The sequence below is a fragment of the Chiloscyllium plagiosum genome, chromosome 10 (genome assembly GCF_004010195.1).
Source record: "Chiloscyllium plagiosum isolate BGI_BamShark_2017 chromosome 10, ASM401019v2, whole genome shotgun sequence".
In the NCBI taxonomy this organism is placed as follows: Eukaryota; Metazoa; Chordata; class Chondrichthyes; order Orectolobiformes; family Hemiscylliidae; genus Chiloscyllium; species Chiloscyllium plagiosum.
This window is the reverse complement of record NC_057719.1, coordinates 4851807-4879798: the sequence shown is the minus strand read 5'-3', so window position 1 is coordinate 4879798 and position 27992 is coordinate 4851807. Positions and strand designations below refer to the sequence as shown.

The 27992-nt window shown below is 44.4% G+C and overlaps 1 protein-coding gene across 1 annotated transcript in view; it reads right to left on the bottom strand.

Moving 5' to 3' along the window:
- Positions 1–27662, bottom strand: part of LOC122553347 (protein Daple-like) — a 256327-nt gene extending 228665 nt beyond the window's left edge. The window contains exons 1-3 of the mRNA XM_043696930.1: positions 27163–27662; positions 26600–26700; positions 9594–9702 (exon numbers count right to left, since the gene is read on the bottom strand). Coding sequence (XP_043552865.1) covers positions 9594–9702; positions 26600–26700; positions 27163–27222 — 270 coding nt within the window. The 5' untranslated portion in view covers positions 27223–27662. The remainder of the gene's footprint in view (positions 1–9593; positions 9703–26599; positions 26701–27162) is intronic.
- Between the last annotated feature and the right edge of the window lie 330 nt (positions 27663–27992).

Here is a 27992-nt window from a genome sequence, read left to right as displayed (position 1 = left end):
CTTGGGAGCCTCGTGCGAAGCGCTTCTTTGATGTTTCCTCCGGTGTTTATAGTGGTTTGTCCCTGCCGCTTCCGGTTGTCAGTTTCAGCTGTTCGCTGTAGTGGTTGGTATATTGGGTTCAGGTCGATGTGTTTGTTGATGGAGTTTGTGGATGAATGCCATGCCTCTAGGAATTCCCTGGCTGTTCTCTGTCTGGGAATTCCTAGAGGCATGGCATTCATCCACAAACTCCATCAACAAACACATCGACCTGGACCCAATGTACCAACCACTACAGCGGACAGCTGAAACTGACAACCGGAAGCGGCAGGGACAGACCACTATAAACACCGGAGGAAACATCAAAGAAGCGCTTTGCAGGAGGCTCCCAAGCTCTGATGATGTCGCCTAGCCAGGGGACGAAACGTTTGCAACAAAAACTTCCAGCTCGGCGAACAGAACCACAACAACGAGCACCCGAGCTACAAATCTTCACACAAACTTTGTACAAGTAATTTCAGATAGGGCCTGAACACTCTTTACACAATATCCAGGTGTACAGAATCCATCAGCTTTAATTGCTTCCCTGTCATTGCAGTAACTTCCCCACAAAGCCCTTGGGAACAAACCAGACCATAGCTGCATACTCAGTGGTCTATAATGCGGTCATCCATATTATTTTTGTAATTTAAGCTTCTTACAATTTGAGTGTAAAAAAAAAGAGAGCATATACCATACACTGTTCCTATAGTTCAGGGAAAATAATAAAACAATTGATTCTGTAATTCACTAAACATCTTCTGGAACCATACTTGAGAATTAGGAAAGTACAGGGTCTTTTTCCATCATAGTATTGGGAGGCGATAGAGAGCAAAGCTATATTTATTCACACACAGGACCCTGTCCCTTTATTGCAATCTGACCACACACAGGTCACTTGTTGTTCTGTTACAGCTGAGCAAAGTCAATCAACCTGGTTTGAATTTAGTCAGCCAGTTAACTGAGACACTTAACAGTTTCTATGGTATCCCCATGCCAACCTCCTCATGTTGTACAGACTTTCAGAACCCTGGATTAAGCTAATGATAATGTCTCAGAGCTGCACATCACTGAGCATAAATAGGATAGTCTGGGTGGAGCTAAAGCAGACTACAAGAAAACTTCCTGAAGGGGTTATGCCCGAGACGTCGATTCTCCTGCTCCTTGGATGCTGCCTGACCTGCTGCACTTTTCCAGCAACACATTTTCAGTACAAGAAAACTACACTAGTTTACAACTTTAGGGAATCTTATGAGCGTAGAGACATGAGCACATGAAGACAGATGAGTTGTTACTTCAAGTAAAGATTAGTTAGAGCCTTGTAAATGGGGCAGCACAGTGGCTCAGTGGTTAGCACTGCTGCCTCACAGCACCAGGGACCCAGATTTGATTCCAGCCTCTGGCAACTGTCTGTGTGGAGTTTGCCCATTCTCCTGTGTCTGCGTCCAAAGATGTGCAGGTCAGGGTTGAATTGGCCATGCTAAATCGCCCAAAGTGTTAGGTGCATTAGTTAGAGGGGAAGTGGGTCTGGGTGGGTTACACTTCGGAGGGTCAGTGTGGACTTGTTGGGCTGAAGGGTCTGTTTCCACACTGTAGGGAATCTAATCAAAATCAATAATTAATATCAAATATGGTAATATGCATGAAGTGTAAGCTTTAGACAGTGCTCGAGTTTGCCTCCTTCAGTCTAACTGTCCAACTTTCTAAAGTTATTTTTCTTGCGTTTCAGTTCTGATGAGTGCAAGAGCCAAATCTTCAAAGTTGGGTCTTTTTTTTGGGCAATGTTGATGTCCTATACCACCAAGAGAAAGGAAGTGAATGCGTGAGGGAGGTGGTGGTGGAAAAGGCAGGAGAAAGGGGACAGAGATCCATATGAAAATAAAATATTGTACAGACTCAGACACAATTTTAGCCCTGTTTAGAAAGGGGTACTACTGCATAGAGCGATCTAGGGGAAGTCTGAGCCTTAGCCAGTTCTTGGTTTTGCCTTCTCCTTTTAGAACAGAATGTGAATTCACTGATTCAGTTCCCACTGCTCCTAGAATTGGAGTTGAGAAAAGCAGGATGTTTGGCAACCTTTCTGCAGTTACAGAAAGAGCATAGGGAAAGGGAGTTTACTTGTAAGAATCTGAAAAAAAAAAGTGTTCTAATAACATCCCAAAAGATATTTCGGCTAATTTAGGAGTTTCAAAATAGTCGCTAGAACACAGGGGAAAAAAAAACCCTTTGAAAAACTCAGCGCATCCGGCAGCAGCAGTAGGTGGCAAGGATCACTACGTGGGAACTCCAAGGGAAATGGTGCAGGGCCGGGAAGAGAAACCATTGCAGGTGATTAGCTGGCCACAACTGGATGGATAAGAATTGAACTGGGTGTGTGCACCACACTCAGTTGGACAATGGGGGCGAGGCGTTGGAAGACAAGGATTTTGCCAACCTTCCTGAAAGCTGCAGATGGGTCAAGGTGGTTAACTTAGTGCAGTCACATGACATGGCTATTGACACTGAGGGCCATCTTGGTGTTGTGGGAAGGCCAGAAACCTAATTGGAGGGATTTTATTTTATTCATTCACAGGATGAGGGCACCACTGTTAGGCCAGCATTAATTACCCATCTATAAATTGCCTAGAGGACAGTTAAGAGTCAAATCACATCACTGTGGGTCAAGAGTCACGTGTAGGCCAGACCAGCAGTAAGGGGAGTTTCTTTCCCTAAAGGACCTTAGTAAACCAGATAGGTTATTCCAAACAAGCGACAATGCATTTGTGGTCATCATTAGATCTTACCTCCAGATTTGTATTGAATTCAAGCCAGCTAATCACCACTCTGCTATGGCAATATTCAAACCCAGCCCCCAGAACATTACCTTGGTCTCTGGAGTAACAATCCAGTGTTAAATCACTAGGCCATTGCCTCCCTGTAATTGATGCAAAACAATGAGCAAAGGGAAAGGTGTTGGCACAATGGTAATGTCACAAAACGAGCAATCTAGAATCTCAATAATATGGGGACACAGGTTAGAGTTCCACCATGGCAGATGTGGTATTTGAATTCAAAAATCTGAAATTAAATGTTAATCTAATAGCGACATGATCCAGGGCACGAGAAAGAGCTTGGGTACTCCTCTTTAAAAAGAGGGTGCCATGGAGTTTTTCCATATCCGGCTGAAATGGGGCTTTAACGTCACACCTGAAGGACATCACCGTCCAATAACACAGCATACTTGTGCTTCCTATCAATCTCCGAATCTCAGTCAGTCAGAGATCTGCAGCACAGAAAAAGGCCCCTACTATCTCATCCCTTTTTCCAGCACTTGGCCCATAGCCTGATGAAGGGCTTTTGCCCGAAACATCGATTTTCCTGCTCCTCTGAAGCTGCCTGACCTCCTGTGCTTTTCCAGCACCACTCTAATCTTGACCCATAGCCTTGTATGTCTAGGCATCACAAATGTACATCTAAATACTTCAATGTTGTGTTTACCTTTGCCACCCTTCCAGACAGTGAGTTCCATACACCTGCCATCTTCAGGGTGAAGTTTTTCCTCACATCTCTTCTAAACCTCCTACCCCTGACCATAAATCAATGTCCCTGGTCACTGATCCCTTGAAAAAGGAAAGTTTCTTCCTGTCTATTCTATGTCTCTCAATGTTATGCATCTCAATCGCCTCCCACCCCAAGTCTACTCCACCCTAAGGAAAACACCCCACTCTGTCCAATCTCTTCATAACTGAAACTCTCCAGGCCAGGCAGCATCCTGGCCAATCTCCTCCGCACCCTCTCCAGTGTTATCCCTTCCCTCCTACAATGGGGATTCCAGAACTGCACACAATACTCTAGCTGTGGCTTCACCAAAGTTTTATATAGTTCCTGCATTACTTCCCCGCTCTAAACTCTATGCTTTGATTAATAAAAAGTATCCTACATGCCTTCCTAACCACTTTATCCATCTGATCCGACACTAAGCGACCACTAGACATGCACACTATGGTCCCTCTGATCCTCAATGCTTCCCACAGACAGACTGTTCACCATGTATTCCCTTGCCTTGTCTGTTCCACCCAACAATATCACCTCACATTTACCCAAATTGAATTCAATTTGCCACTGATCGGCCTATCTATATCTTCTTGTAGGCAAAGGCTATTCTCTTATTACCACCCCACTAATTTTTGTGGGTGTCTTCAAACTTACGGATCAATCTCAGTTTTTTTTCCTCATTTCTCTAGGGTAGGACTTGAACCCATGACCTTCGGAATCAGTTCACTCTGTTCAAACAGACTTGTGACATGAAGAATGCTCTTCAAACCGTGAAGAGGAGAAAGCAATTACTGTTAATCAATATTGTATTAAAATCACAAGCACTGCCAACCTCTGATCTTTTATTAAATTTTCCAATCAATCAACCAATCAATCAATCTGTTCAGAGACATTGTCACACACAGGTGGGACTCGAACCAGGAATTACTAGCCCAACTGCAGGGGCACTACCACTGCACTACTACACTCCCCGTGCCAATCTTCTGATGTCAGAGCAATTTGATAACAATCTGGAGAGGTAAGTACTTTGCAATGCTAAATGCAGTTTCATCCCAGACAATTTGTGTTCTTTAAGCATGAGGCAATGCAGCCTGATACCTTCACCATTCACACTAATCCTCCCCATTCAATACAGGATCAGGCACCAATTCTGCTGGCACACAAGCTTTTGGAAAGATTAAGGACGGACTACAGAGATAGCGTGAGTCGATTGTGTTTTATGTACAACTGATTCCATCGGACCCACGAGGCAGCAATACAATTGTTTTGTGCAGGTTTGCACAATCTCACTGACCCTGAAAATGGAGGAGTGAATGGTAAATGGTTAGGGTGGAAATACAATGTTCAGGAGGGTGGTCAAAGCACATTCAATCGTGGCTTTCTGTAGATTAGATTAGATTACATTACATTACAGAGTGGAAACAGGCTCTTCGGCCCAACACGTCCACACCGACCCGCCAAAGCACAACCCGTCCGTACCCCTACATTTACCCCTTACCTAACACTACGGGCAATTTAGTATAGCCAATTCACCTGACCTGCACATCTTTGGACTGTGGGAGGAAACCAGAGCACCCGGAGGAAACCCACGCAGACACGGGGAGAACGTGCAAACTCCACACAGTCAGTCAGTCGCCTGAGGCAGGAATTGAACCCGGGTCTCTGGCGCTGTGAGGCAGCAGTGCTAACCACTGTGCCACGAAATTGGGTAAGCACTTGAAGAAAAACAATATGCAAGTGTGGATCCATCTGGTGCCAACTGTCTGCACCTCATGCATTACTGTATGTTCACAACATTTCAAGTCCTATATAATGCAACAGGATAATGTTAACCAAAGTCTGAAATAGTGGAGTTTGCTGCCCTTATGGAAACTGATGATAGTGTCTGGTTAGTCCACTGAACTAGCAACCAAGAATTCAATTCTCACTATCACAAACTGTAACTGAATTTGTTAAGCCATGGAATCATACAGTACAGAAAAAGCCCTTCAGTGCATCTAGTCTGTACTATTAAAAGTACACCAAGTCTTGAATCTTGTGGGCTGCTGCCCGTTGTGATATCAAATCATAGAAGCATAGAGTGAGCTCTTCTGTTTTCACACGCCCATTGGCAGATTTTCTGCAGTGTCCCAGGATGCTATCAGCTCTTCAGATTACACTCTTCCTGCTTATACAGGTATGCAGATGTACAAAAAAAAAAGGAGAACTCCATTTTCTGAGCAGTTCTGGCTTGAGGTCCTGTCCATACTGCATACATAACCTACTAAGATACTGATTTGGAGGGCACAGGATGGTTATTTTGTAGAAATGGTGTGCAGAGATATGGGGAAAAGGCAGGAGGTTGGCACCGAGTGGTAGAACCAGTCTAGCCGAATGACCGCCTTCTGTGGCGTAATAAGTTCGGAGGAGAGGCCAGATAGGCTGGGGCTTTGTTTCCACTGGAGATTTAAGGTGACCTTAGAGGTTTACAAAATAATGAGGGGCATAAATAAGGTGAATGGCAAGTGTTTTTTTCCCTTGGGTGGTGGATTTCAAGATTAGGGGGCATATGTTTAAAAGGAGAGAGGAGAAAGATTTTAAAAAAAGACATGAGGGGCAATTTTGTTTTAAACACAGAATGGTTAGTGTATGGAGTGAATTTCCAGAGGAAGTGGTGAACACAGTTACAACATTTAAAAGACATTTGGATAAGTACGTTAATAAGAAAGGTTTGGAAGGATATAGGCCAGGTGCAGGCAGGTGGGACAAGTTTAGTTTGGGATTATGTTTGGCATGGACTGGTTTGTGCGAAGGGTCTCTTTCTGTGCTGTATGACTCTATAACTCCAATCTCTGATTCTGTAGCTCAGCAAGGTTGTGGACCGGAAGACCAAAAAAATACTTTAAAATGTAAATGTGGGAACAATAAAAGGGGTAGCCCTTTGAAAGCTGTCCAGTTCCACCCCCAAAACAACTCCCTGATTTTTTTCAAATGCATGAGCCAATATGATTCTAATTAGGTCTGAATCTCTCTCTTCAGTCTAGAATAAATTGGAACAGAGCTCAGCACAAAGAATTTCACAGGAGCTGCCTCTGACCCTCGAAATTTCTTCAAGGTGCAAGGGAACGTTAGCTTTATGCTTACAGCTTTGGTCTGATTATTTGACCATGAGCAAAAACAGTAAGTAAACTCTCCATCCAATTTATGCCCACTCCAGTGCCCGATCTAACATATCAAACATTACCAGAGTGCAGTCAGTGGGTGATGGGAGAGGGGTGGGGTGGAAAGAAGGGGACAATTTCCTTTGTGTGCGCAGAATGGAAAAAGAGTGAGGAATGGATCTTCATCAGTAGAGTCATAGAGATGTACAGCATGGAAACAGACCCTTCGGTCCAACCCGTCCATGCCGATATCACAACCCATCTAGTCCCACCTGCCAGCACCTGGCCCATATCCCTCCAAACCCTTCCTACTCATATACCCATCCAAATGTCTCTTAAGATGTTGTAATTGTACCAGCCTCCACCACTTCCTCCGGCAGCTCATTCCATACACGTACCATCCTCTGCATGAAAACGTTGCCCCGTAGGTCTCTTTTATATCTTTCCCCTCTCACCCTAAACCTCCAATTTTGGTGTTATCTGCAAACTAGCTGTACCTCTTATGTTGCATCCAAATCATTTATGTAAATTACAAAAAGTAGACGACCCAGCACTGATCAGTTGCCTGCAACAAATTCACAGCAAATTGTTAGCCACCATATTTGAAGTAAGATGCATTAGAAGTTAGAGAGCAAATTCACCAACAGTGATTGCAAGTAGTGCAAAACTCTCAGTTAAAGCCAGCAAAAATGTAAGATCAATAAATCGGTGTTTTTGCAACTAATGGTATTTTCACAGAGAGAGAATGAGCATCTCAAGGCTCCTTGTCTTTCTTAACCTCATTTATTCGGATGTAAACTGAACAAGCCTGCATGGGCTAAGGCTGTTACTACCCCCGCCGTTTATCTGCGTACAGCTGGATGCAGCAAGGAGGAACTGTGCCAGACTATAAACACAGTGGCTAACAAATCAGATGCTGAAACTTCCTCCAGACAACAGTGTTGTAATCAAAATAACAGTCCCATTATAGACTTCCAGAATGCAAATCAGCCATTGAAGCTGCCTACCACATACAGTTATCACCAACACTGAAGCTTTGTGAGATCGAATTGATCTTTGTTATTCGTTTCTAACTCTTATATCATGCCAGAAGCAGGATTTCTCCCCAGGAAGCTATCACCCACTGCACTCGCTAAAAACGCACCCTCCACAGAAGAATGCACATTTATTTAGTGCCTTCCACTACCTCAGGGCATCCCTGAGCAATTGCATCATTTTACAAGTGTGGCCACTGTTCGATCATAGAAGAGTGTAGAACTTTTAAGGAACCAATAGCAATCCAGTTAGCCTTCAACAGCTCTTGCCCAAAATTCCTGCAAGTCTTTTCTCCAATTTAAACAATTCTCTTTTAAAACACTCCCCACCACCTCAGACTGGACATTCAAACTCAATACATTCATTGCATCAAAGTTTCCACACGTCGCCCCGGCTCATTTTGAGGATCACCGTTAATCTGTAACCCCCTGCATCAACTCTTCAGCCAATGGATAAATTTCCCTTAAATTTGAGAAGGGTCTGGCTAGAAAAACACTGCTGTTAAAGGGTACTTTCAGCTCCCTCCTCTCAGGGGATCAAAATCCCAGCTTTGTCATTTTATGCAAGAAACTTTAATCCCTCATTCCCTGCATCTATTTGACAAACTCTTTTCTGAACCCTTTCCAAAAGACTCTGCGCCTTTCTGTACTCCAGCTGGGGGTAAACACATGTTTTATAAAATGTTTAACTTCCTGGCTTTTGTCATCTATCTCTCTAAACACCCAGAATCCCATGTGCTTTATTAACCAGAACTGCCCACTTCAGAGATTTGTTCACAAACAGCCCTGGGGCTTCCTTTGGTCTACATCCTCATTTACAAAACACAGCAAGCACTTGGCACACTGTGTTGCTGCTTGAAGGAGTAATGATCAGATAATCTGTTTTTAGTTGAAGGATAATTATTAGCCAGGACATAAAATTTTTTGACCAACAGATTCTGTTGCTCTCAGGTTTCAGGGGCTCAGCTAATTTGGGCTGAGATCCGAAAAGTCAGTTTACCAACAGGAAGCACATGGGGAGATTAGAATCACTCCTGCGATTGGCTGTGGTGCTGGACACGGGTGTGGAGATTGACCAGCACCCCTGAAATTGGCTGTGGTGCTGGACACACCCTCCTCATTCCTGAAGAAGGGCTCATGCCCGAAACGTCGATTCTCCTGCTCCTTGGATGATGCCTGACCTGCTGCGTTTTTCCAGCAACTTTCAGTGCTGGTCAGTGTAGCGATTTACTATGTCCCTTGCCCAAAACGTCAATTTTCTTGCTCCTTGGATGCTGCCTGAACTGCTGTGCTTTTCCAGCACCACACTAATCTAGAGTCTGGTTTCCAGCATCTGCAGTCATTGTTTTTACCTATGCTCCTGTGATTGGCTGTAGTGTTGGTCACAGTGTAGCGATTTACCAGATCCCGTGATTAGAAGTAGTCAGAATGCTTACTCCTAAAATCACCAGTCCGTGGTATGCTAGGGGTCACCTGCTGCTTTGAAAACTGTCCCCTGAGAAGACTTGGGAGAGGAGGAAGGATATAGATCTGTCCTATTGATAAACATCTCTCATAATATTAAAAGGTACTTAACTACCATAACCAATAAGACAAGCATGTACACAGTTTGGACAATGAATTTACAGGTTTGTTTTAGATGTCATCACCTTGTTCAATCCTTAAAATTAAAACCAAAACAAGCAGAGCAAAGACATTTTCAGAGTCTGAATTTGAGACAGTTCACTCAGCACAGAGGAAGTGGTGGAGGGGTGAGGAAGGTGCATGAAAGAGAACAGAAATATCTTTTACATCTGGCAATGCGGTCCCTGAGAAAAGTCAAAACCACAGCAGGCAGGAACTGGGTGCAGTAATGGAGGTAACGTACCTGGTAGTAATTCTTTATGTGTCTGACTAATATGGTAAGGTTCTGAACACGCAAGTTGACATCATTGTTGACGTGTTTGTTGACTCTTTGATTAGTTGGCCTTGGGTCTCTAAATCAAGAAACAATCAGAAAATATTTGAATCAATAAACCAATGCAATAAAGTTTTACAAAAAGAAAATCACTGAAAAAAAAAACACTGGCCAGCCTTCCAAGTAGTTCCCTTTTGCGGGGAAATCTTTGAGATTTATCCAGTTTATTTTATCTCTCAGCACAATCTGTAGCTGAGTGCCCAAGCATGCTCACATGCACGCACGCACAGTGCTCTCTGCCACCACTGTCTCAACCTTTAACCACTGGGTCATTTCACAGCCTATTAAAAATTTGTGATTAGCACACAATGTTTTTGGCAGGAAATGAACTCAGACTGCACCCCTCCCCACCTGATGCAAGAAGAACAAAACCAAAAGCCAGAGGAGAAGTAGGCCACTCAGCCCATTAAGTCCTCGCTGTTATTCAATGAGATCATGGCTGATCTGATAACCCCCAACTGCACTTTCCTGCTTCCCCCCCCCCATGACTCTTGCTTCCCTTACCTGATTAAAAAATGGGTTTGTCTCAGCCTTGAATATACTTTTTTTTTTAAAAAAAGAATCCCTACAATGTGGAAATAGGCCATTCGGCCCAACCAGTCCACACCAACTCTCCAAGCTGGAATTGAACCCAGGTCCCTGGTGCTGTGAGGCTGCTGTGCAACCACACAGAGAGTCGCCTCTGTGTGGACTTAATGACCCAGTCTCCACAGCCCCATGGGGTAAAGCATTCCACTGATTCATTAGCCTCTGAGAAAGGAGATCTTCCTCATCTCTGCATTAATGGATGGTCCCATATTTACCCCTGACTGATGGACCTATCATTCTGGGCAATTTAGCAGGCCACTTTACCTGATCTACGCATCTTTGGACTGTGGGAGGAAACCCACACAGACATGGGGAGATTGTGCAAACTCCACACAAGGCAGTGGCCGGAGGCTGGAATTGAACCCAGGTCCCTGGTGCTGTGAGGCTGCTGTGCAACCACTGAGCCACCATCACACCCTATGACTTAATGACCCAGTCTCCACAGCCCCATGGGGTAAAGCATTCCACAGATTCATTAGCCTCTAAGAAAGGAGATCTTCCTCATCTCTGAATTAATGGATGGTCCCATATTCAGATAATGCCTTCTGGCCCTAGCCTCTTCAATAAGGGAAAATAACCTCTCCACATCTGCTGTGCCAAGTCCCCCATGAAACCCAAATGTTTCAATAAGATCAGCTCTCATTCTTCAACGCAATCTACTCAACCCCTCCTCAAACAGTCCCTCCATACCTGAACTGTCTCCAATACCTGTTCAAAACAGTACTCCAGCTAGGATCTGATTAATGCCTTGCACTGTTTTAGAAAACCTCTCTGTAAAGACAGAACATATCATGAAATGATTAAAAGGGGTGTAAAAAATGCAGTACACTAATCATGGGTGACTTCAATCTTCATGTATATTCAGAAAAATCAAATTGGCACAGGTAGCCAGGAGGAAGATTTCATACAGTGTATTTGAGACAGTTTCCTGGAACAGTATGTTGCGGATCTATCCAGGGATCAGGCTATTTTTGATCCAGTCGTGAGGCAGGTGTAATAAATGACTTCAGTAAGAGATCCCATAGGGAACAGTGACCATAACATGGTAGATTCTAACATTCAGTTTGGGATTGAGGAACTTGGGTCAGAAACAACTATTCTAAACTTATTAGATTGCTCATATTTATGGAGAAGGACTGAGTGGGTTAGAGTGGATTTTAAAAAGGAGTTTGGCCGCAAAGACAGTTGAAGAACAATGACAGATGCGGAGGGAAACAGTCCATGGCTCACTGCAAAGATATATCCCAGTGAGGAATAAGAATTCGAGAAACTAACCAAGGCTAGCCGAGGATGTTTAGGGTATTATATAGAAATATTGAAGATAGAAACAAGAGTCAGGATGTAACCCCCGAGCCTGCGCCACCATCTTCCCTGCTGGTTTCCCTTTCCAATCAGTTCTGACCAGCTCTTCCCTCATGTCTTTGTAGTCATCACGACTCAATTGCGATACCATTACATCTGATTCAATCTCCCTCTTAAACTGCAGGGTGGACTCTATCAAATATGGTCACTGCCCCTTAAGGGTTCCTTTACCTTAAGCTCCCCAATTAACTCTGCCTCACTACACAGCACCAAATTCAGAACTGCCTGTTCCCTAGTGGGCTGTACCACAAGCTACTCCAAAAAAGAAAATTCAGTAGACACTCCACAAATTCCTTTTCTTGAGACCTGTTCCCAACCCGATTTTTAGTCCAACTGCATATTGAAGTCAAAAAGGTGCCAGAGTTATTATATGGGAGGGATTTTCAGGAAAGGCTAAGCTAATGTAACAGGGACCAGTGGTGAGATCACAATAATTTACAATATATATTGGTGACTTGGAAGTGAAAGTAATCACGTTTACAGATTGGACAAAATAGATAAGAAGGAAAGTAGTGAGGATGGCACAAGGAGTGTACAGAAGTATTTAAAAAGTGAGTGCACAAAATCTTGGTAGATGGATGAGAGAATATGCACTTTGGCAGGAAGAACAGAAGAGCTGAATATTATTTAAATGGAGATCAAGTATAGAAAAGTGCAGCACAAAAGGGACTTGGGAACTCATGTCCATGAATCACAAAAGGCTGGCATACAAGTTCAGCAGATAATAGGAAGAGTAAATAGATTGTTGGCCTTCATTTCAAAAGGGAATAAAAAAAGCAAGAAAGTTTTGCCAAAAACATAAAAGGCACTAATTAGACCACAGTTGGAATACAGTGAACAGTTTTGATCTCCTCATCCAAGGGAAGATATACTGGCATTGGAAACAGTCCAGGAGGTTCATTAGGTTGATTCTGGATATGGAAGAATTCTCTTGCGAGGGGAGATTAAGCAGGCTGGGCTTGTGCTCATTGGAGTTTAGAAAAAAAACCAAGCAGACCTTATTGAAACATGTAAAATTCTTAGAGGTTTGACAGTGTAGACACAAAGTGGTCGTTTTTCTTTGTTGTAGAGTCTGCTCTTATAATTTATGATCTTGTGGTCTTTAGGAGCTTACAACATTAGAGATAATGCAGCGTCATGGAAATGGAATGTGTTAACATACAGAAGACAAGAGTTGGGATTGTGGGTTTGTTTCAATTTAAATATATACAACTTGTTTAATGGCAAAAATGTCAGCACTACAGCCTCAATTATAAACTATCTATATTAATGATGATGAGGAGGAGGGTGCAGAATGCAATGTATACAAATTTACCGATTCCTAGAGGGCTGGTGTTGAAAAATGACTGCGTGCTGACATCCAGGAGCATAGGCACTCAATGAAAGTCTTTCAAAGTATTGAACAGTTTAGAAAAACATGTGAGTTCGTATTGAAACGCAAGATTCTAAGGGGACTTGATAGGCTAGACATTGAGATGACAGTTTTCCACTTGGTGGGGAATCCCAAACAAGGGGTTACTGTTCCAGAATAAGGGGACACTAATTTAAAACAGAGATATGAAGAAATGTCTTCTTTCAGGAGGTAGTGAATGGCTAGATCTCCCTATCCCAGCAAGGTGTGGAGGTTCGATTACTGGAAGTGGAGGTAGGTAGATATTTGCATGATGAGGGGCTGAGGAGTGAGACATAACCTTATTGAACAGAAAAGCAGGTTTGGGGGCTGGATTGGTCTGCTCCTGATGTTCTCGCGATGGGATTCAACAGTTACATTCCCTTGCCTCCCTATAATTTACTTGCTTTATATATAGCAAGGGAAGGTCCAGAGGGGCTGAATGGCCATTTCCTGTTTTTTTCTCTGTCTTCCTCACCCCCCCCTCCCCCCAAAATATCAACAATCTGAAATGTGAGTTCTGACTCTTCCTCCAGAAACAAGTGTTTTCTGACTTTATTTCAGATTTTTTAATTTATTTGTTCACAGAACGTGGATACTGCTGGTTAGGCCAGCACTTACTCCCCATCCCTAGTTGCCCCTTGACCTAAACCAACATTAGGTCCATTTCAGAGGGTAATTAGAGTCACATGCAGGTCAGGTGACATACTGCCATCCCTGATGATCAACAGGTTAAATGGTCACCGTGCTTCGAAGTCCAAATTTTTACCAAATTAATTTTTCCACCATCTACCATTTGAACTTTTGTCCCCATCACATTATGCTGGGATCTGGATTATTAGCCCAGTCACATGACCATTACACCACTGTGTTCCCACAACCAAATCCCCTGGCAACTTTGCTTATGAGAATGTGTTTCACTGGTGAGCAATCTGTCTTTTTTTTCCCCCTCTGCCCTTGTTCCAGAGGATTGGGCCATAGAATTTCAACAGATTTGTCCTTGCTTACACAAACAGAGCACTGATTTTCCACTGCTTTCCCTGGGATGACTGACCAAGAAACTCTTACAATCTTACCACTTGCCATAAGGTGCATGGAAGGGATTTATAGGCTGAATGTCTATCTGCTTCAAGATGCTGCCACACGCTTCCTTTTGAACAATACCACCTCATTAACATTGCTATTTCAGTTCTCTCCTGGTGTAGTTGGATTTGGACACAACTCAGCAGAGAGCTAATTGATTCGGTAAGTGGGAAAGTGGAGATTGTGAAAGAGCTTTTGCAGTGACCAAGGAGACAAGTCTTCATGTGTTCCTTATTCCACATAAAACTTCAGGTGGGTTCTCCTGCACAGTTATTACTGTTTACCCCTGTGCTACTCATTAACTCTCCTGGCACTGTAAAAGACTGCTCGGTTTCATAGCTCAAGGTCACTCAGAGTTCTACACTGAGAATCTAAACTCCATACCTGATCTACTTTTCTAACATTTCTAACACTGCCTTCGAGGGCTCTTGTGGTAGTGTCCCTATCTCTGAGGCAGAAGGCCCAAGCCCTGGACCTGTTGTTTGTAGCCAGCCAATCTGCTTGGGAGGGGTGTCATAACATCTCTGAACGTGCTGATTAAAAATGCTGCCATTAACTGAATCCTTCAACAAGATCGTACCCACATTTTGCCAGCTCCACCAACTTACCCAATTCTCAGAGAGCAAAACAGTTATTCGAGAACTTGTATGGGCCCCTCCTGACCCACCATCCTAAAACCTGGGTGCTTCATGCCAATCGACAACACACAAGTGATGGATCACACTCTCCATTGACACCTTTTAAGTGCCTTTAAAACAGAGGAATTTTTTAAAACTAGATCCACAAGTCGATTGTGGTAGTTCACAGACTCCCAGCCCATCTGTTTATTTTGTGGTGCTGTGGAGTCCAAGAGCCATCTAGATATCAGTTGTGGATGTTCGTGGCCAGGCTAGCTACACAGAGATCCAGGCAGCACACACTGCGGAGGGGAACATATCTGCCAACTGTCTGCTCCATGCCTATGGTTAAGTTTGTGCCCACGTGTCACTGGAGAAAGAGCACTCGGTGTTCATCAATGCTCCACCACTTTCAGCCTTGATGGCTCGCATTGCCTGCATTGGGTCGGCTTGTAAAATAGCCCACTGGCTACACAGTGTTAAGCAGGAGGTAGTTACTAGTTTAAAAAAAAAGGGGAAAAGAAAGTCACGGAGGTTTTAGTGGTGGGCAACTCGCTCCGTTGTGTGTAATAGACTGGATTTGATTTATTGTTGTCACATGTAGAGATACAGTGAAAAGCTGGGTAGGAAAGAAAATAACCAGGGGAGAGATATTCTTCCACCACAAGTTGTTGGAATGTCTGTCTGGTACAGCCAGTGGACTGATTAGAAAAGGAGTTACTGGGGATTGCCTTACACTGAGAAACTCAGGGTTACAGAGAAAAGGCAAAGGGGAGGACTGAAATCTGCTTTAAAAAAAAACTGACAGATGGTGCTTTGGAAGGAAAACTGAAGTGGTTTGGGACTTCCTGAGGTTGCTATTTAAATGCAAGTCTTTCTTTTCTTTTGCTTCTGAACTTTTACAAGAGACGTGTCACGTGTCCAAACTGCGACAGGGTCCAGACAACCAGAGATAGCAGCAGCCGTCAGTCTGCATCTGCAGGAATTGATCGACCAGGAGCTGCATCATATTCCCAGTGTGTATGTGTGCCCCATTAACCTCATGCATGGCGTGTTCACCTCACTAAACAAGATGACTGAATTTAGGCAAAACAACCACCAAGCTCAAGAACCCACTCACGGAAAAACACAAGCAGTCGCTCCACTTTTAGAGTGTTCTCAACGTCCAACTACTATTGAACAAAATGGTTAAATATTCTCATCAACAAGGGACAGGAACCTCTCCACCAACAGCTGCATTGTTACTTAACAGACTGAATACACAATCTGAATAGCAATGTGTCTGGTGAGAATGACTTTTCCCAGCTGATGTTTGACATATTATCCGCGAGTTTTTTTTGCACTAATCCGGTTGGTCTGGCTCTCGCCCACCTGTTTCATAGATAACTTTTAGCAAGAGGAAAAGATCATTCAGCTCCATTGAGGCGACTATCATTTACACCATCGAGCCAATTCTTAGATTGCTGTTACATGGGGCAGTTCCCTTTTTGGAGAAAATGAGAATGCGCAGCATCTCAGTTTTTCTACGTATTTGTAACGCCTTATTTCCTGATCTAACACCTATCATAATTAAATATCACAAATTCAATTCACACCATCACCCTTTGGGACAAGGGGACTTTTTGTTTAAAGAGGTGTTTCCTCTGTTCACATGGCTGATCCACAATCTCCTACTGGAGGAGACAGAAGTTCTTCAACTACGTAGATCCCATTGCAAGTGAGGCTTCCGACCTTTGACCTGCCCAGTCCCCAAATTATCTGAAGGGATTCAAATTAGTGTTACCCAACTCCAGGAGAATGAAGGAAGAGATAGGCAGTTTCTCCCAGTTACTGTCCTTATCCAGTCTGACCTACATGTAACTCTGGGCAAACAGGAATGTGTTTGACTCATGACCGCCTCAGGCGACTGGCTGTGTGGAGTTTGCACGTTCTCCCAGTTTATGCGTGGGTTTCCTCCGGGTGCTCCGGTTTCCTCCCACAGTCCAAAGATGTGCAGGTCAGGTGAATTGGCCATGCTAAATTGCCCGTAGTGTTAGCTAAGGGGTAAATGTAAGGGTATGGGTGAGTTACGCTTCGGCGGGTCAGTGTGGACTTGTTGGGCCGAAGGGCCTGTTTCCACACTGTAATCTAATGTAATGTAATGTAATGAAATGGCTGAGCAACCAATTAGTTTAATGGCAAGAGAAACTGGCCTTGCCAGCAATACCCATACCTCACTAATGAATTAAGGAAAACAAAAGTGCCTTTCTGCTCCATTACAATTGATAGCTCAATGACAACACAATTAATAGTCTCGAAAAGGCCAATTAACCCCCCAGCATTCACAATGTTTTCGGGGGAGATACTGACGGACATCCACCATCCTTTAGGAGGTGGAAGAGCTTCCAGAAACCATTCTGGAAAACGGCCCACCTTCTCTTTCAGTGCTCCCCAACCAGAGGGAATCCTTTCTCTGTAACGACCCTGATGGAATCCTTTTAACATTCAAAACACTATCTGGATCACCCCTCAGATGTGCTAAAACACAAGAGAATACCAGCAGTGTTGATGGAACCTATTCATAACTACAGCCTCTAAGCCCCGGTACAGCATCATTCGGAATCAAACCACAGCGCCCTGGGTTTCTCAAAGGTTAAAGTTAAGCCTTCCCAAGTGCTCACACTTAGTGCTTTGATGTGGGAGTCACTGCTCTCAGCGCTGTTGTCCCTGCAGAGGTCAGTGAGTGAATAATGTTGACACAGTTAAGCAACGTGTGCAGTTAAATGGATGGGAATTCACAGAGCCTCTCACTGACTGTCAGGGTCCTAACATCTAATACCGTAAACGGCTGCTCCACTGTGGTCAGTTTGTTGATAATGCTGCACTTAATTCCAGAACCTGGCTAACAACAGGTCTTTTTTTTCAAAATCAACAAATTCATCTAAAGCTCCCTGACAGTGACATTTCTGAGGAATGGCAGCAGATTTTGTTTTACAACTCATTAACTGGATTTGACCTCACTGGCTAGGCCAGCATGTATTACCCATTGCTAACTGTCCAGGAGATCGTGATAAAACCCACCATTACTGTGGGTCACACCTAAGACAGGCCAGACCAGGAAGCCAGACCACCCTTGCAAAAGAACACAAGTGAACCTTGAAAGTTTTTGTGAGTCTCAGCAAGAGCAGGTAGGAGAGAGACTCACAGCAGCAACACTCCCCCCTCCCCCTCCCCCTCACACCCACTCCCTTCCCTATGAGGCATTGTGAAAAAGGGAATCCCACCCCAAAGACTAGAAGCAACCTCCTCAGGGTCCCCCTCTCTCTCTCCTTACTTACAGGCATGATGTGGGCATTGCTGGCTAGGCCTGGATTTATTGCCCATCGCCAAATGCCCAGATGGCAGTGAAGGGTCAAACCCAGGCTGATACTTGTTCACATGGTTGCCACCTTCCTGCTGGACATCAGACAGAAGTAGACGTCACATGATACATTTGGAGCCAAGATAATTCTGCACAGTAGAGGATGAAACATTAATAGTTTACTGATGGGACTCAAATAGGATTGACACAGGCAGAGGGGAGAATGGTCTCTCCCATCCAGTTAAATGCCACCCTGCCTCCAAACCAGCCTTGTGGGAGGGCCAAGCAATTCTGCCCCCACAGAGGTTCCAGGTACATCATTCAGCTCAGTCAAGAGGCCATTTAACTTCACATTGTTCAGGCAAGGATTTGGACTCAACCTCTGGCTCGAAGGCCAACACATTCTTTAATCAGAGTGAGGAAGTGTCAAAACTCTAGTACAAAAAAAATTGACTGAAGCAACCAAAACTGACCACTATCCTGAGTGAAAGGGTTTCCAGATTTCATTCCTTGCTCTCATTTTAAGACTGTCCCTCTCCCTTGTCCCACATTCCCAAAAAAAAGGAAAAAAAAAAAATCAATCCCAAACAAATCCTTTATCACTTTTGATACCTCAAATCAAGCTGCCTGCCCAACTTCAAGTTTATAAACCCAATCTTTATGAATTAAGCCGGGCATCAGGGTTAAATTAAGCGAATATGCAGTGTATTATTGTTCCACCTTCCCAATAGTGCAGTGACAAAAACACACCATCATACCCCAAAGTGGGTCAGAGCAAGGCTGCCTTTCCTTCATATTCCAGTTCCCTTGAGATAAAGTCACATGACACCAGGTTTAGTCCAACAGATTTATTTGAAGTCACAAGCTTTCGGAACACTGCCCCTTTGTCAGGTGATGAAGAAGCAGCACTCCTAAAGCCTATGATTTCAGATAAACCCGTTGGATTGTAACCTGGGGTCATGTGAATTCTGACCTTGTCCACCCCAGTCCAACACCAGCACCTTTGCATTACGGCCCTAGAGATAAAGATGGATATTCTGTTGAATTATTTCACTGTTTTTGTACTTGTACTCTGGCTTTTAAACATTTGTCTGTTCAGACTCCCGAATCTCAGCTCAGAGTTTCTCACTGTTCAAAATAAACTCCAATTTGTCTTTCTTGGATTCAAAGTGCCGGTCTGCTTACAACTCATCTTTCAGACAGCAGTGGATGGCCTGACATCAATTCACAAGACAAATACCATTAATTCTCCAAACGGCTTGTGAATTGCTATCCGATCTCAGAGGAATAGATCCAGAACACCAAGCATCAGACAATATGCCTTCTGTGTCATCAGTAGCATTATTTTAGCATTATTTACAAAGCTGTTCTTGCAGATAAACTCATCATTTACACAGCAAACAAAAATAAACACCTGCTGATACAGTCGTCCCATTGATACTGCACTTCCATTCAGATCAGAACTATATTCAGGCCATTCAGACAAAAAGAAACATTTGTACCAACATACGCAAAGCAGTTTGAAGTGCCTGGTTTCTATATCGTAACAATAACTGCACATCCATGGAATGTCATTGGGCTCAGTTACCCCAAGTTTGTGAAAAGTGAAAAATGAATGACTTGGAGATGCCGGTGTTGGACTGGGCTGTACAAAGTTAAAAATCACAACACCAGGTTATAGTCAAACAGGTTTAATTGGAAGCACTAGCTTTCGGAGCAACACTCCATATCAGGTGGTTGTCAGAATAAATATAAATGATTTGCGTCAGTAATGGTGGCCGTTACTAATTAGACCAAGGATCTGCTTTTTGTGTCTTTTGTTTGAAAGAGAATCATCAATGGCTCCAAAATGTATTGTGTGACCTCCAACTCTGTTAGGAGCCCAAGAGGAACTCGCTGACAATTTTAAACAAGGAACAGTAAATGTTAATCACAGTTCCGGAATTCCGATGGAGGATAATCCTCAGGAGGACAGTTCCTGTAGGAAACTAATTGGTTGTCAAAAGCGGTCACCTATATCAGTTGGTTCTAATCTGTAGCTGCCCTGGCAGTGTTTGATAGGGACAGTGTAGAGAGAAGGCAAAAGTGAGGATTGCAGATGCTGGAAATCAGAGTCGAAATTAGAGTGGTGCTGGAAAAGCACAGCAGGTCAGGCGGCATCCGAGGAGCAGGAAAATTGACATTTCAGGCAAAAGCCCTTCCTCAGAAATGAAACCCTTCCTGATGAAGGGCTTTTGCCAGAAACGTCGATTTTCCTGCTCCTCAGATGCTGCCTGACCTGCTGTGTTTCCAACACCACACTCTCAACTTTGATCTCCAGCATCTGCAGTCCTCACCTTTCCCCTCGTGGCCACTCTTGTCTAAAAACAAGTTAGATAGTTAAAATGGACCAGAGTTGCCCAAACTCATTTCCACAAAAAATGTTACAGTGTCTCAGGCGAATTATTTCATCCACACTTGGAAGCAGCGACATAAAATAATAGGCATACAATCCTGGATTCAAATACACAAAGTATTCTTCAGAACCCAACTCCATCTAGACTCCCCTCTTCTGTTCCCCGTCACTATCCCCACACCCTTTATAAAAGTATGGAGGAGGGGCTGGGAGTGGGCCCTTCAGTCCCTCGAGCATGCTGTATTAGTCAGGGCTGGTCTAATTACACCACTTTCCCACCTACACTTCACCCCCTGATAACCTTTCACTCACATGCTATCCACCCCTGCCTTAAAAATATCAAAAAGGACTTTGTTTCCATCACCTTTTGAAGGAAGAGAGTTCCAAAAACTCAGGGATTTCTGTGGAAAAAAAAAATTCTCCTCATCTCAGTCTTGAACACTGGTGGAGCCAGAGGAAGTGGAGGAGGCTGGTACAATTACAACATTTAAGAAGGCATCTGGATGGGTATATGAATAGGAAGAGTTTAAAGGGATATGGGCCAAGTGCTGGCAAATGGGACTAGATGAAGTTAAAAATCACAATTTTTGCAGTTGACAACTACCTGATGAAGGAGCAGTATTCCGAAAGCTAGTGCATCCAAATAAACCTGTTGGACTATAACCTGGTACTGTGTGATTTTTAACTTTGTCCACCCCAGTCCAACACCGGCTCCCCCACATTGGGACTAGATTAGGTTAGGAGATCAGGTCGGCCTGGATGAGTTGGACCAAAGGGTCTGTTTTTATGCTGTACATTTTGATGAATAGATGGTGCCTTGGCAAAAAGCCTTGGTTCAGTTCCAACTCCACTTGGCGATCAAGAAAGTGCAATTGTATTTTCACTAATCCTGTCTTTGTAAGCAGGAGGATCTCACACTTGTATTTTAAATTCAGACACTCCGATTGAGATGAAGTCCAACACTTGTCTCCTGCATCAGTCAGCTCAGACTGACTCCCCCCACCCCCACAGTCTTCTCCCCACAGTGAGAGCATAATTTCTTCAAGTGTCATATCCAAGACTTATATTGGAATGGATGTAACTGGGTTTCTGAACATGCTGTCTGATAAATAATGTGACAAGAATTCAAAATACATTTGACACACAGCCTCCCCTTTCTCCTCCACAACCTTAATAAGCCAACATTTTCATACACAAGTTCAGGCAAGACTTCTTTGCTGTACAAGACCTCCCACCAACATTAAACACCAGATACATTGATGACATTTTCTTCCTTTGGACTCATGGCAAGGGATCACTGAAATTATTACACAACGAGTTTCATCCCAGCTTCAGACTTACCATAGACCTCTCTTCAGTATCCATTTTATTTTTGAACACACACATCTCCATCAAGGACAGCCACCTCAGTACCTCACTCCACCACAAACCCACGAGAATTTCGCAATGCTACACTTCAAGCTTCCATCTTAAACATGTTAAAGAAGCCACCCCGTACAGACAAGCTCTACACAAGATCTGCTCAGACAAGAAGGAATGCGATGGACACCTGAAGGATGCCCTCATAAGAGCTGGGTGCCATACTCAACTCATCGATCGACAGTTCTGACGTGTCACGGCGAAAAACTGCAACAACCTCCTCAGAAGTCAGACACAGGACACGACTGAGAGTACCCTGCGTCATCCCTGGAGTATTTCCCCAGAACGGAGCAACTACACCATGTCCTTTGCAGCTAGGTTATTGATAACGATGAACATCTCACCGAGATCATCCCTATGCCTCCACATCTCTCCTTCAAACAACCGGCAATCCTTGAATAGATCCTGGTTTGCAGCAAACTACCCAGCCTTCAGGGGAACATCGACCACAACACCACACAACCCTGCCACGGCAACCTCTGCGGACAGGTCAGATCATCGACAGACACTACCGTCACACGTGGGACACCACCCACCAGGTACACAGCAGATACTCGTGTGAATCAGCTAATATTGTCTACCTCATGACCTGCAGGCAAGGATGCCCCGTGGCATGGTACATTGGTGAGACCAAGGAAAAGCTACAACAACAGACGAATGGACACCACACAACAACCCCCAGGCCGTGTTCCCTCTCAGTCAGGGAACACTTCATCGACAGAAACATTCAGCCTCCAATCTTCGGGTACGCGAACTCCAAGATACACAACAATGCAGAGTCACCGAGCAGAAACTGATAGCCAAGTTCTATACCCATGAAGTCACCTTCGCCCGTGATCTTGAGTTCATGTTGTGCAAATGTAACCCCACCATACTGTTACATGGTAAAGTCTTCCTTACGGTCATGTTTTGACATCATCACCTTGATAACATGTTATGATCTCTATCTTAATTAGTTTGTACAGTTGTGGGTTACTTGTTACTTTGCTTAGACCCTCGGCATATGACTCTTACATCTACCCTGTTATTCCAGCTGCTTGGTTTGTCTCCAGCACCACCTTACTTTTAATTTTTTGTAATTACCTCTGCTTGAATTAATCGGATTATAGATCACCCCTTCACTTGCTATTCAACCGGTCAACACTCCACTCACACCAGTTGCATGATCTTTTGATCTCTCTGCCTATAAATTTTGGGCCTGAGCACTTCCCTCCATTCGCTTGTGATCCCAAATAAACCGGTTGGACTATAACCTGGTGTCATGTGACTTCTGGCCTTGTCCACCCCAGTCCAACACCGGCACCTCCACATCACGAAAGATCTAGAAGACCAAGCACTGGAGCAGAAAGAGGCCATTCAGCCCATCAAGTCCATTCGGTCAGATCAAGGCTGATGTGATCATCCTCAACTCCATTTTCCTGCCTTTTCCCATAGCCCCAGATTTCCTTACTGCTGATTAAAAATCTGACTCTCAGCCTTGAATATATTTATGACTCAGCATCTACAGTCCTTTGCAGTGAAGAATTACACAGGTTCACTCCCCTCAGGAAACAAAATTCTTCCTCAATCTCTACCTTAAAATGCCCAAACCCTTATTCAGAGATAATGTTCCCTGGTCCCTCTATCCTAGTAATCCAACTCGAACACTTTTCTATTATCCCTGTATTTTTATCTTCCTTGAAGAGTGTTTACTGAACTCCCTTTTAAAAGTTATGATGATAGAGTCAGCTTCTACTGCCCTTTGCAAACAGTGCCTTTCAGATCACAACAACTCACTATGCAAAACAAAATCTTTCTTCATGTTGCCCCTGGGTATTCCTGCCAATTTCTTCCCCTGTGCCTCATCCCCTTTGAGTCAGATGATTAATTAGGTGCCAACTTTGCCAACACCCAGCAGGAACTGGGTTCAGAGAGGCAGTACTCATTTCACATTGTTATATTCTTCTATCCATTGGGATTCAATGTAACTTGTATAGAGCCTCTGGCGAGGTGCAAGTGTTACCAAGCAAATCTTGGGCTCAGCCACACAAGGAGCTATTACACCAGGCAATCAAAGCTCAGTTGAAGAGGTAGGTTTTTAATAAAAATGGAGAGGAAGAGGAGAAGATGGTTCAAAGAAAATCCAGGGAATTCCAGAGCTGAACGTGCTAATGGTGGAGCGAAGGAAGGCAGGGGAAGCTGCAGTGGTTGAACTCATTTTTCAAAGGGTTTTGGAAGTGGAGGTTACAGGGATAGAGAGGGAATGCAGTCTGGAAGAGAATTCCACCTCAGGATCACTTGTTGGACTTAACTGCAGAGTTCCAACACATAACATGAACTCATACCCAAGTGAGTGGATCCTTTCAGGGAAAATAAAAGGCACAAAGCCAAAGGGAAGAAAGGAGGTGAATCACTGGCTGTGTCAGTATAAGTATAATGGGCCAAAGCACCTCCTCCTGTGCTGTATGACTGATAGAGCACTTTCTAAAATGGCTCAGCTGTTTGTGGCAACAGCTTCCAACAAATACTAACACAAAGGGTTCTCCCAGTCTACACTTCTCGGCTCCTAGTTACACTTGTGGAACAAGGAAATTGCTTTCTTTGTGACCTTGTGGAATACAAGTGAATCTAAAATACTTTGATCAGTGGGGTCATGCACAGCGTCACTCGATCACTTCTCAAAGCCTGCAAAATCCCAGACTCTTCCACACACCGACTCAACCACCGAAATATTAGAGAAAACCATCAAACATCCAAGCACCGGATTGAGTTACCATAAAGAAATCTGCTGCACTATTGTTCTATCCACAGGTACCATTTCACACCAGCAAGCATTTAACACAGTGAAAGCTATGACTCGATATTGTACACCTACCGATACGTTCAGACAATGATTCTGCATTCTTGGAGGCCATTGAACATGAGAGGGGTACTAGATTTTGAAAGCATTCTCAAATTAGTCCCACTCCCTTGCTCTTGCCCATAGCCCAGAAAATTATTACCCCTACTTAGACATTTTATTTTGAAAACTGCGATCATTCCAACTGTTGTATCTATTTACACAGCTTGTTTTCATTTTGAATTTCTTACGTTGTGGTCTGTTAAAGCAAAGCTGCAGCCTGATGTGAACATGTTTCAGTGACTAACCACCTTGAAAACCCAACTAAAAAGTCCCATGTGATCTGTATAGCTAGATTTCACTCTGCTATCTGACTTGACCAAGAGAATCATCAGCAAGGATCATAACACAGTCTTAATATCTTGTGTGGCTCAGATTGTGCCTGATAATGATTTATGGAGGGTGCACTGTATTGGTCTACATTCAATGTGATAGCACTGGAGAGGGTGCAGTGGAGATTTACCAGGGAACATTTCAATTATGAAGAGAGATTGGATAGACTGGGGTGGTTTTCCTTTGAGCAGGAAAGCCTGGGAGGTGGGTGTCTGTATGTCTGTGTGTAGAGGGCATGATTGAGATCTACAAAATGATGAAGGAGGCTAGTAGAATTGCAACATTTAAAAGGCATCTGGATGGGTGTATGAATAGGAAGGGTTTATGACTCTATGACTTAGGCAGGGTAGACAGGAAGAAGTGGCTTGGCCCCTTGGCAGAGGGAAAAAAAGACAGGCATGGATTTAAGGTAAGGGGCAGGAGGTTTAGAGGGTGGCAGGAGTCTGGAACTCACTGCCTGTAAGGGAGGTAGAGGCAGACATTCTCATGATGTTTCAGAAGTTCTTCAATAATGCTGATTGCATACAAGGTGAAGGGCCAAGTGGTGGAAAATAGGAATACAATAGTGAGGTGGCTGCTTTGAACCAGCAGAAATGGCATGGACCGAAAAGCCTTTTCCTCTGCTGGATTTGTATGACCCTGAGCCGGAAGCACTTTGGGACACGTTTCTTGGGAACTTTAAAAAGTTGAAGTGGACTTGATTGTCAGGCTGGAGGTCGTTCACAGTTAGGAAAGGGGCAAGATTAGCGAGGGATCTGACACCACTGATTATGGTCTGTGGCCTGAAAAAAAGTTTACATTGATGACATTTGAAAATGTGAACAGTTTTAAATTATTCTCGATTTCCTTGAAGCACCTTTGGGACACTTTAAAAGGCTCTGCAGCAATAAGTTGTTGATGTTTGCATTTGTTAATTTGCACTGTAGACAGATGGTGATTTTATATCACCATTCTCTGATGTTTTTGGGTCATTCTCTGGCATATTCACAATAGAACCTAGTACCTTTAAGTGGGGCAGCTACTTATTCCAACCTCTCACATTACCACAGGCTATCCACCGAACTTCACATCTGTTGTCCTCTTTAAACGAAATGGCAAAACCCTTCCCGCCTTCATCAGGGTCTCTTTACCCTTGATTCCACTTCCGCCCTGACAACAGACTGAGAATCTAACAACAGCTCAAGTCAGTGTACAATGAAACCCGACCCGTGTTTCTCCCTCTTTCCTGCCTGAGCTGAAACTCTCACGGTTCAGTACTTCAAAAAGTTGCTGCACAATTACGAGACGGTGTTAAGAGCCAGAGAGGTTACTGGTGGGCAAAAGGTGGGCCAACTTGTGAAGAAGCCACTTTGCTGCACAAATCAGGGGAATCCCTCTGAACTTGCCCATAGCCCAGGACCTTAGAGCAGGCTCATTCTGTGCTATTGGTGGAGATGTGGCTTTGAAATAAACGATAAGGCACTGAAGCCATTAGAAGAGTCATATCGAAAGTGAGACAGAGACCAACTCACATTTGCAACATGATTTTGTGCAGGAACACTCCATCCACTAAATCCATGTATGTGGTGACTTTGTCATTGCTCTTCCCTCCCACTGGTCCAAAAGTTTTAACCTGAAAGATGATTTAGAAAAATATTAAAATGCAGTTCCAGGTAAAAATGATACAATTGCCACCTCAGGCAGTGAAACAGGTTAGAAAGTGACTCCCCCACCACCTCCAGAAACAACCAAAGAAAAAAAAAAATCACATTTACAAAAACAGAGACTCACACATTCAGACTCACCCCTTCACTATCCCCCCCCACACTCACCTCCCCACCACACACTTAACCCTTCACACTCTATCATTCCCCACAAACACTCACCACTACCCTCACTCCTTCGATACACACTCACCCACGCATACTCTAATCTTCCCCCACTCACACCCTCCACACTCTAACCCCTCATACACACCAGCCCCACACTCTCACAGCCCCACTCAGACTCTTGCCACCATCTCCCTCCCCCGCAACACACACGTACGGAGTGTAAAGTGAAAGCTGGCTGACTCTGATCCCAGGCTCACACTTACCCAGGTCACCAGGGGGCTGTCCAGAAACTGCCCCATCAGTTCCGAGATGGTCACCTCCATGGTCAGAAGCTGCGGTTTGGAGCCGCTGAGAAAGAGAGAGAGAGAGAGAGAGAGAGCGGCTGGTGGAGGGGAATCACTCCATGGAGAGGGTGGGAATTACTCCGTTAGCCCCGGGCTGGGCCACCCCTCAGTGTCTTGGGGCAGGAATCCTCACATCACCCCCTCCCCGAGCTTTCTTCCTCTGTCCTCGGGGTGGGAATTACAGCCAAAAGACCCCAGAAGCGACAATAGCAAACTTCAGCCACACTCCCGCAACACCATAGAAACCCAGCGGCGCCTCTGCCTTGATGTGTCCACAGGGAGCTATGAGAGTTACAAAGCGGAGGGGAACTCGGTCACCCCTGCGGCTCCGCTCTCATTCAGTTCCAGCAGCTTCAGGATGAACCGGGAACAAAGCGGCGCCCCCGCGGCACCGGCACCTCATTGTAACCAGCGGCACCAAGTAACCAATTCGCCCCTGATTGACAGCGGCAGGCACCAATCACCGCACAGAGGTTAGCTTCCCCAGCTTCCCATTGGCTGCATGATGTAGGAGGGGCTTCGCATCCAGTTGAGGGCGGGGCCGCTTACAGGACAATGGGCGGGAAGGGGCACGAGAGCGCCCCCTGTGGGACACCCCACCGTCGCTGCAGGTGCGCCCCCTGTGGGACACCCCACCGTCCCTGCAGTAGTGCCCCCTGTGGGACACCCATCATCACTGCAGGAGCACTCCCTGTGGGACAACCATCAGTGGAGGAGCGCCCCCTGTGGGACACCCAATGTCCCTGCAG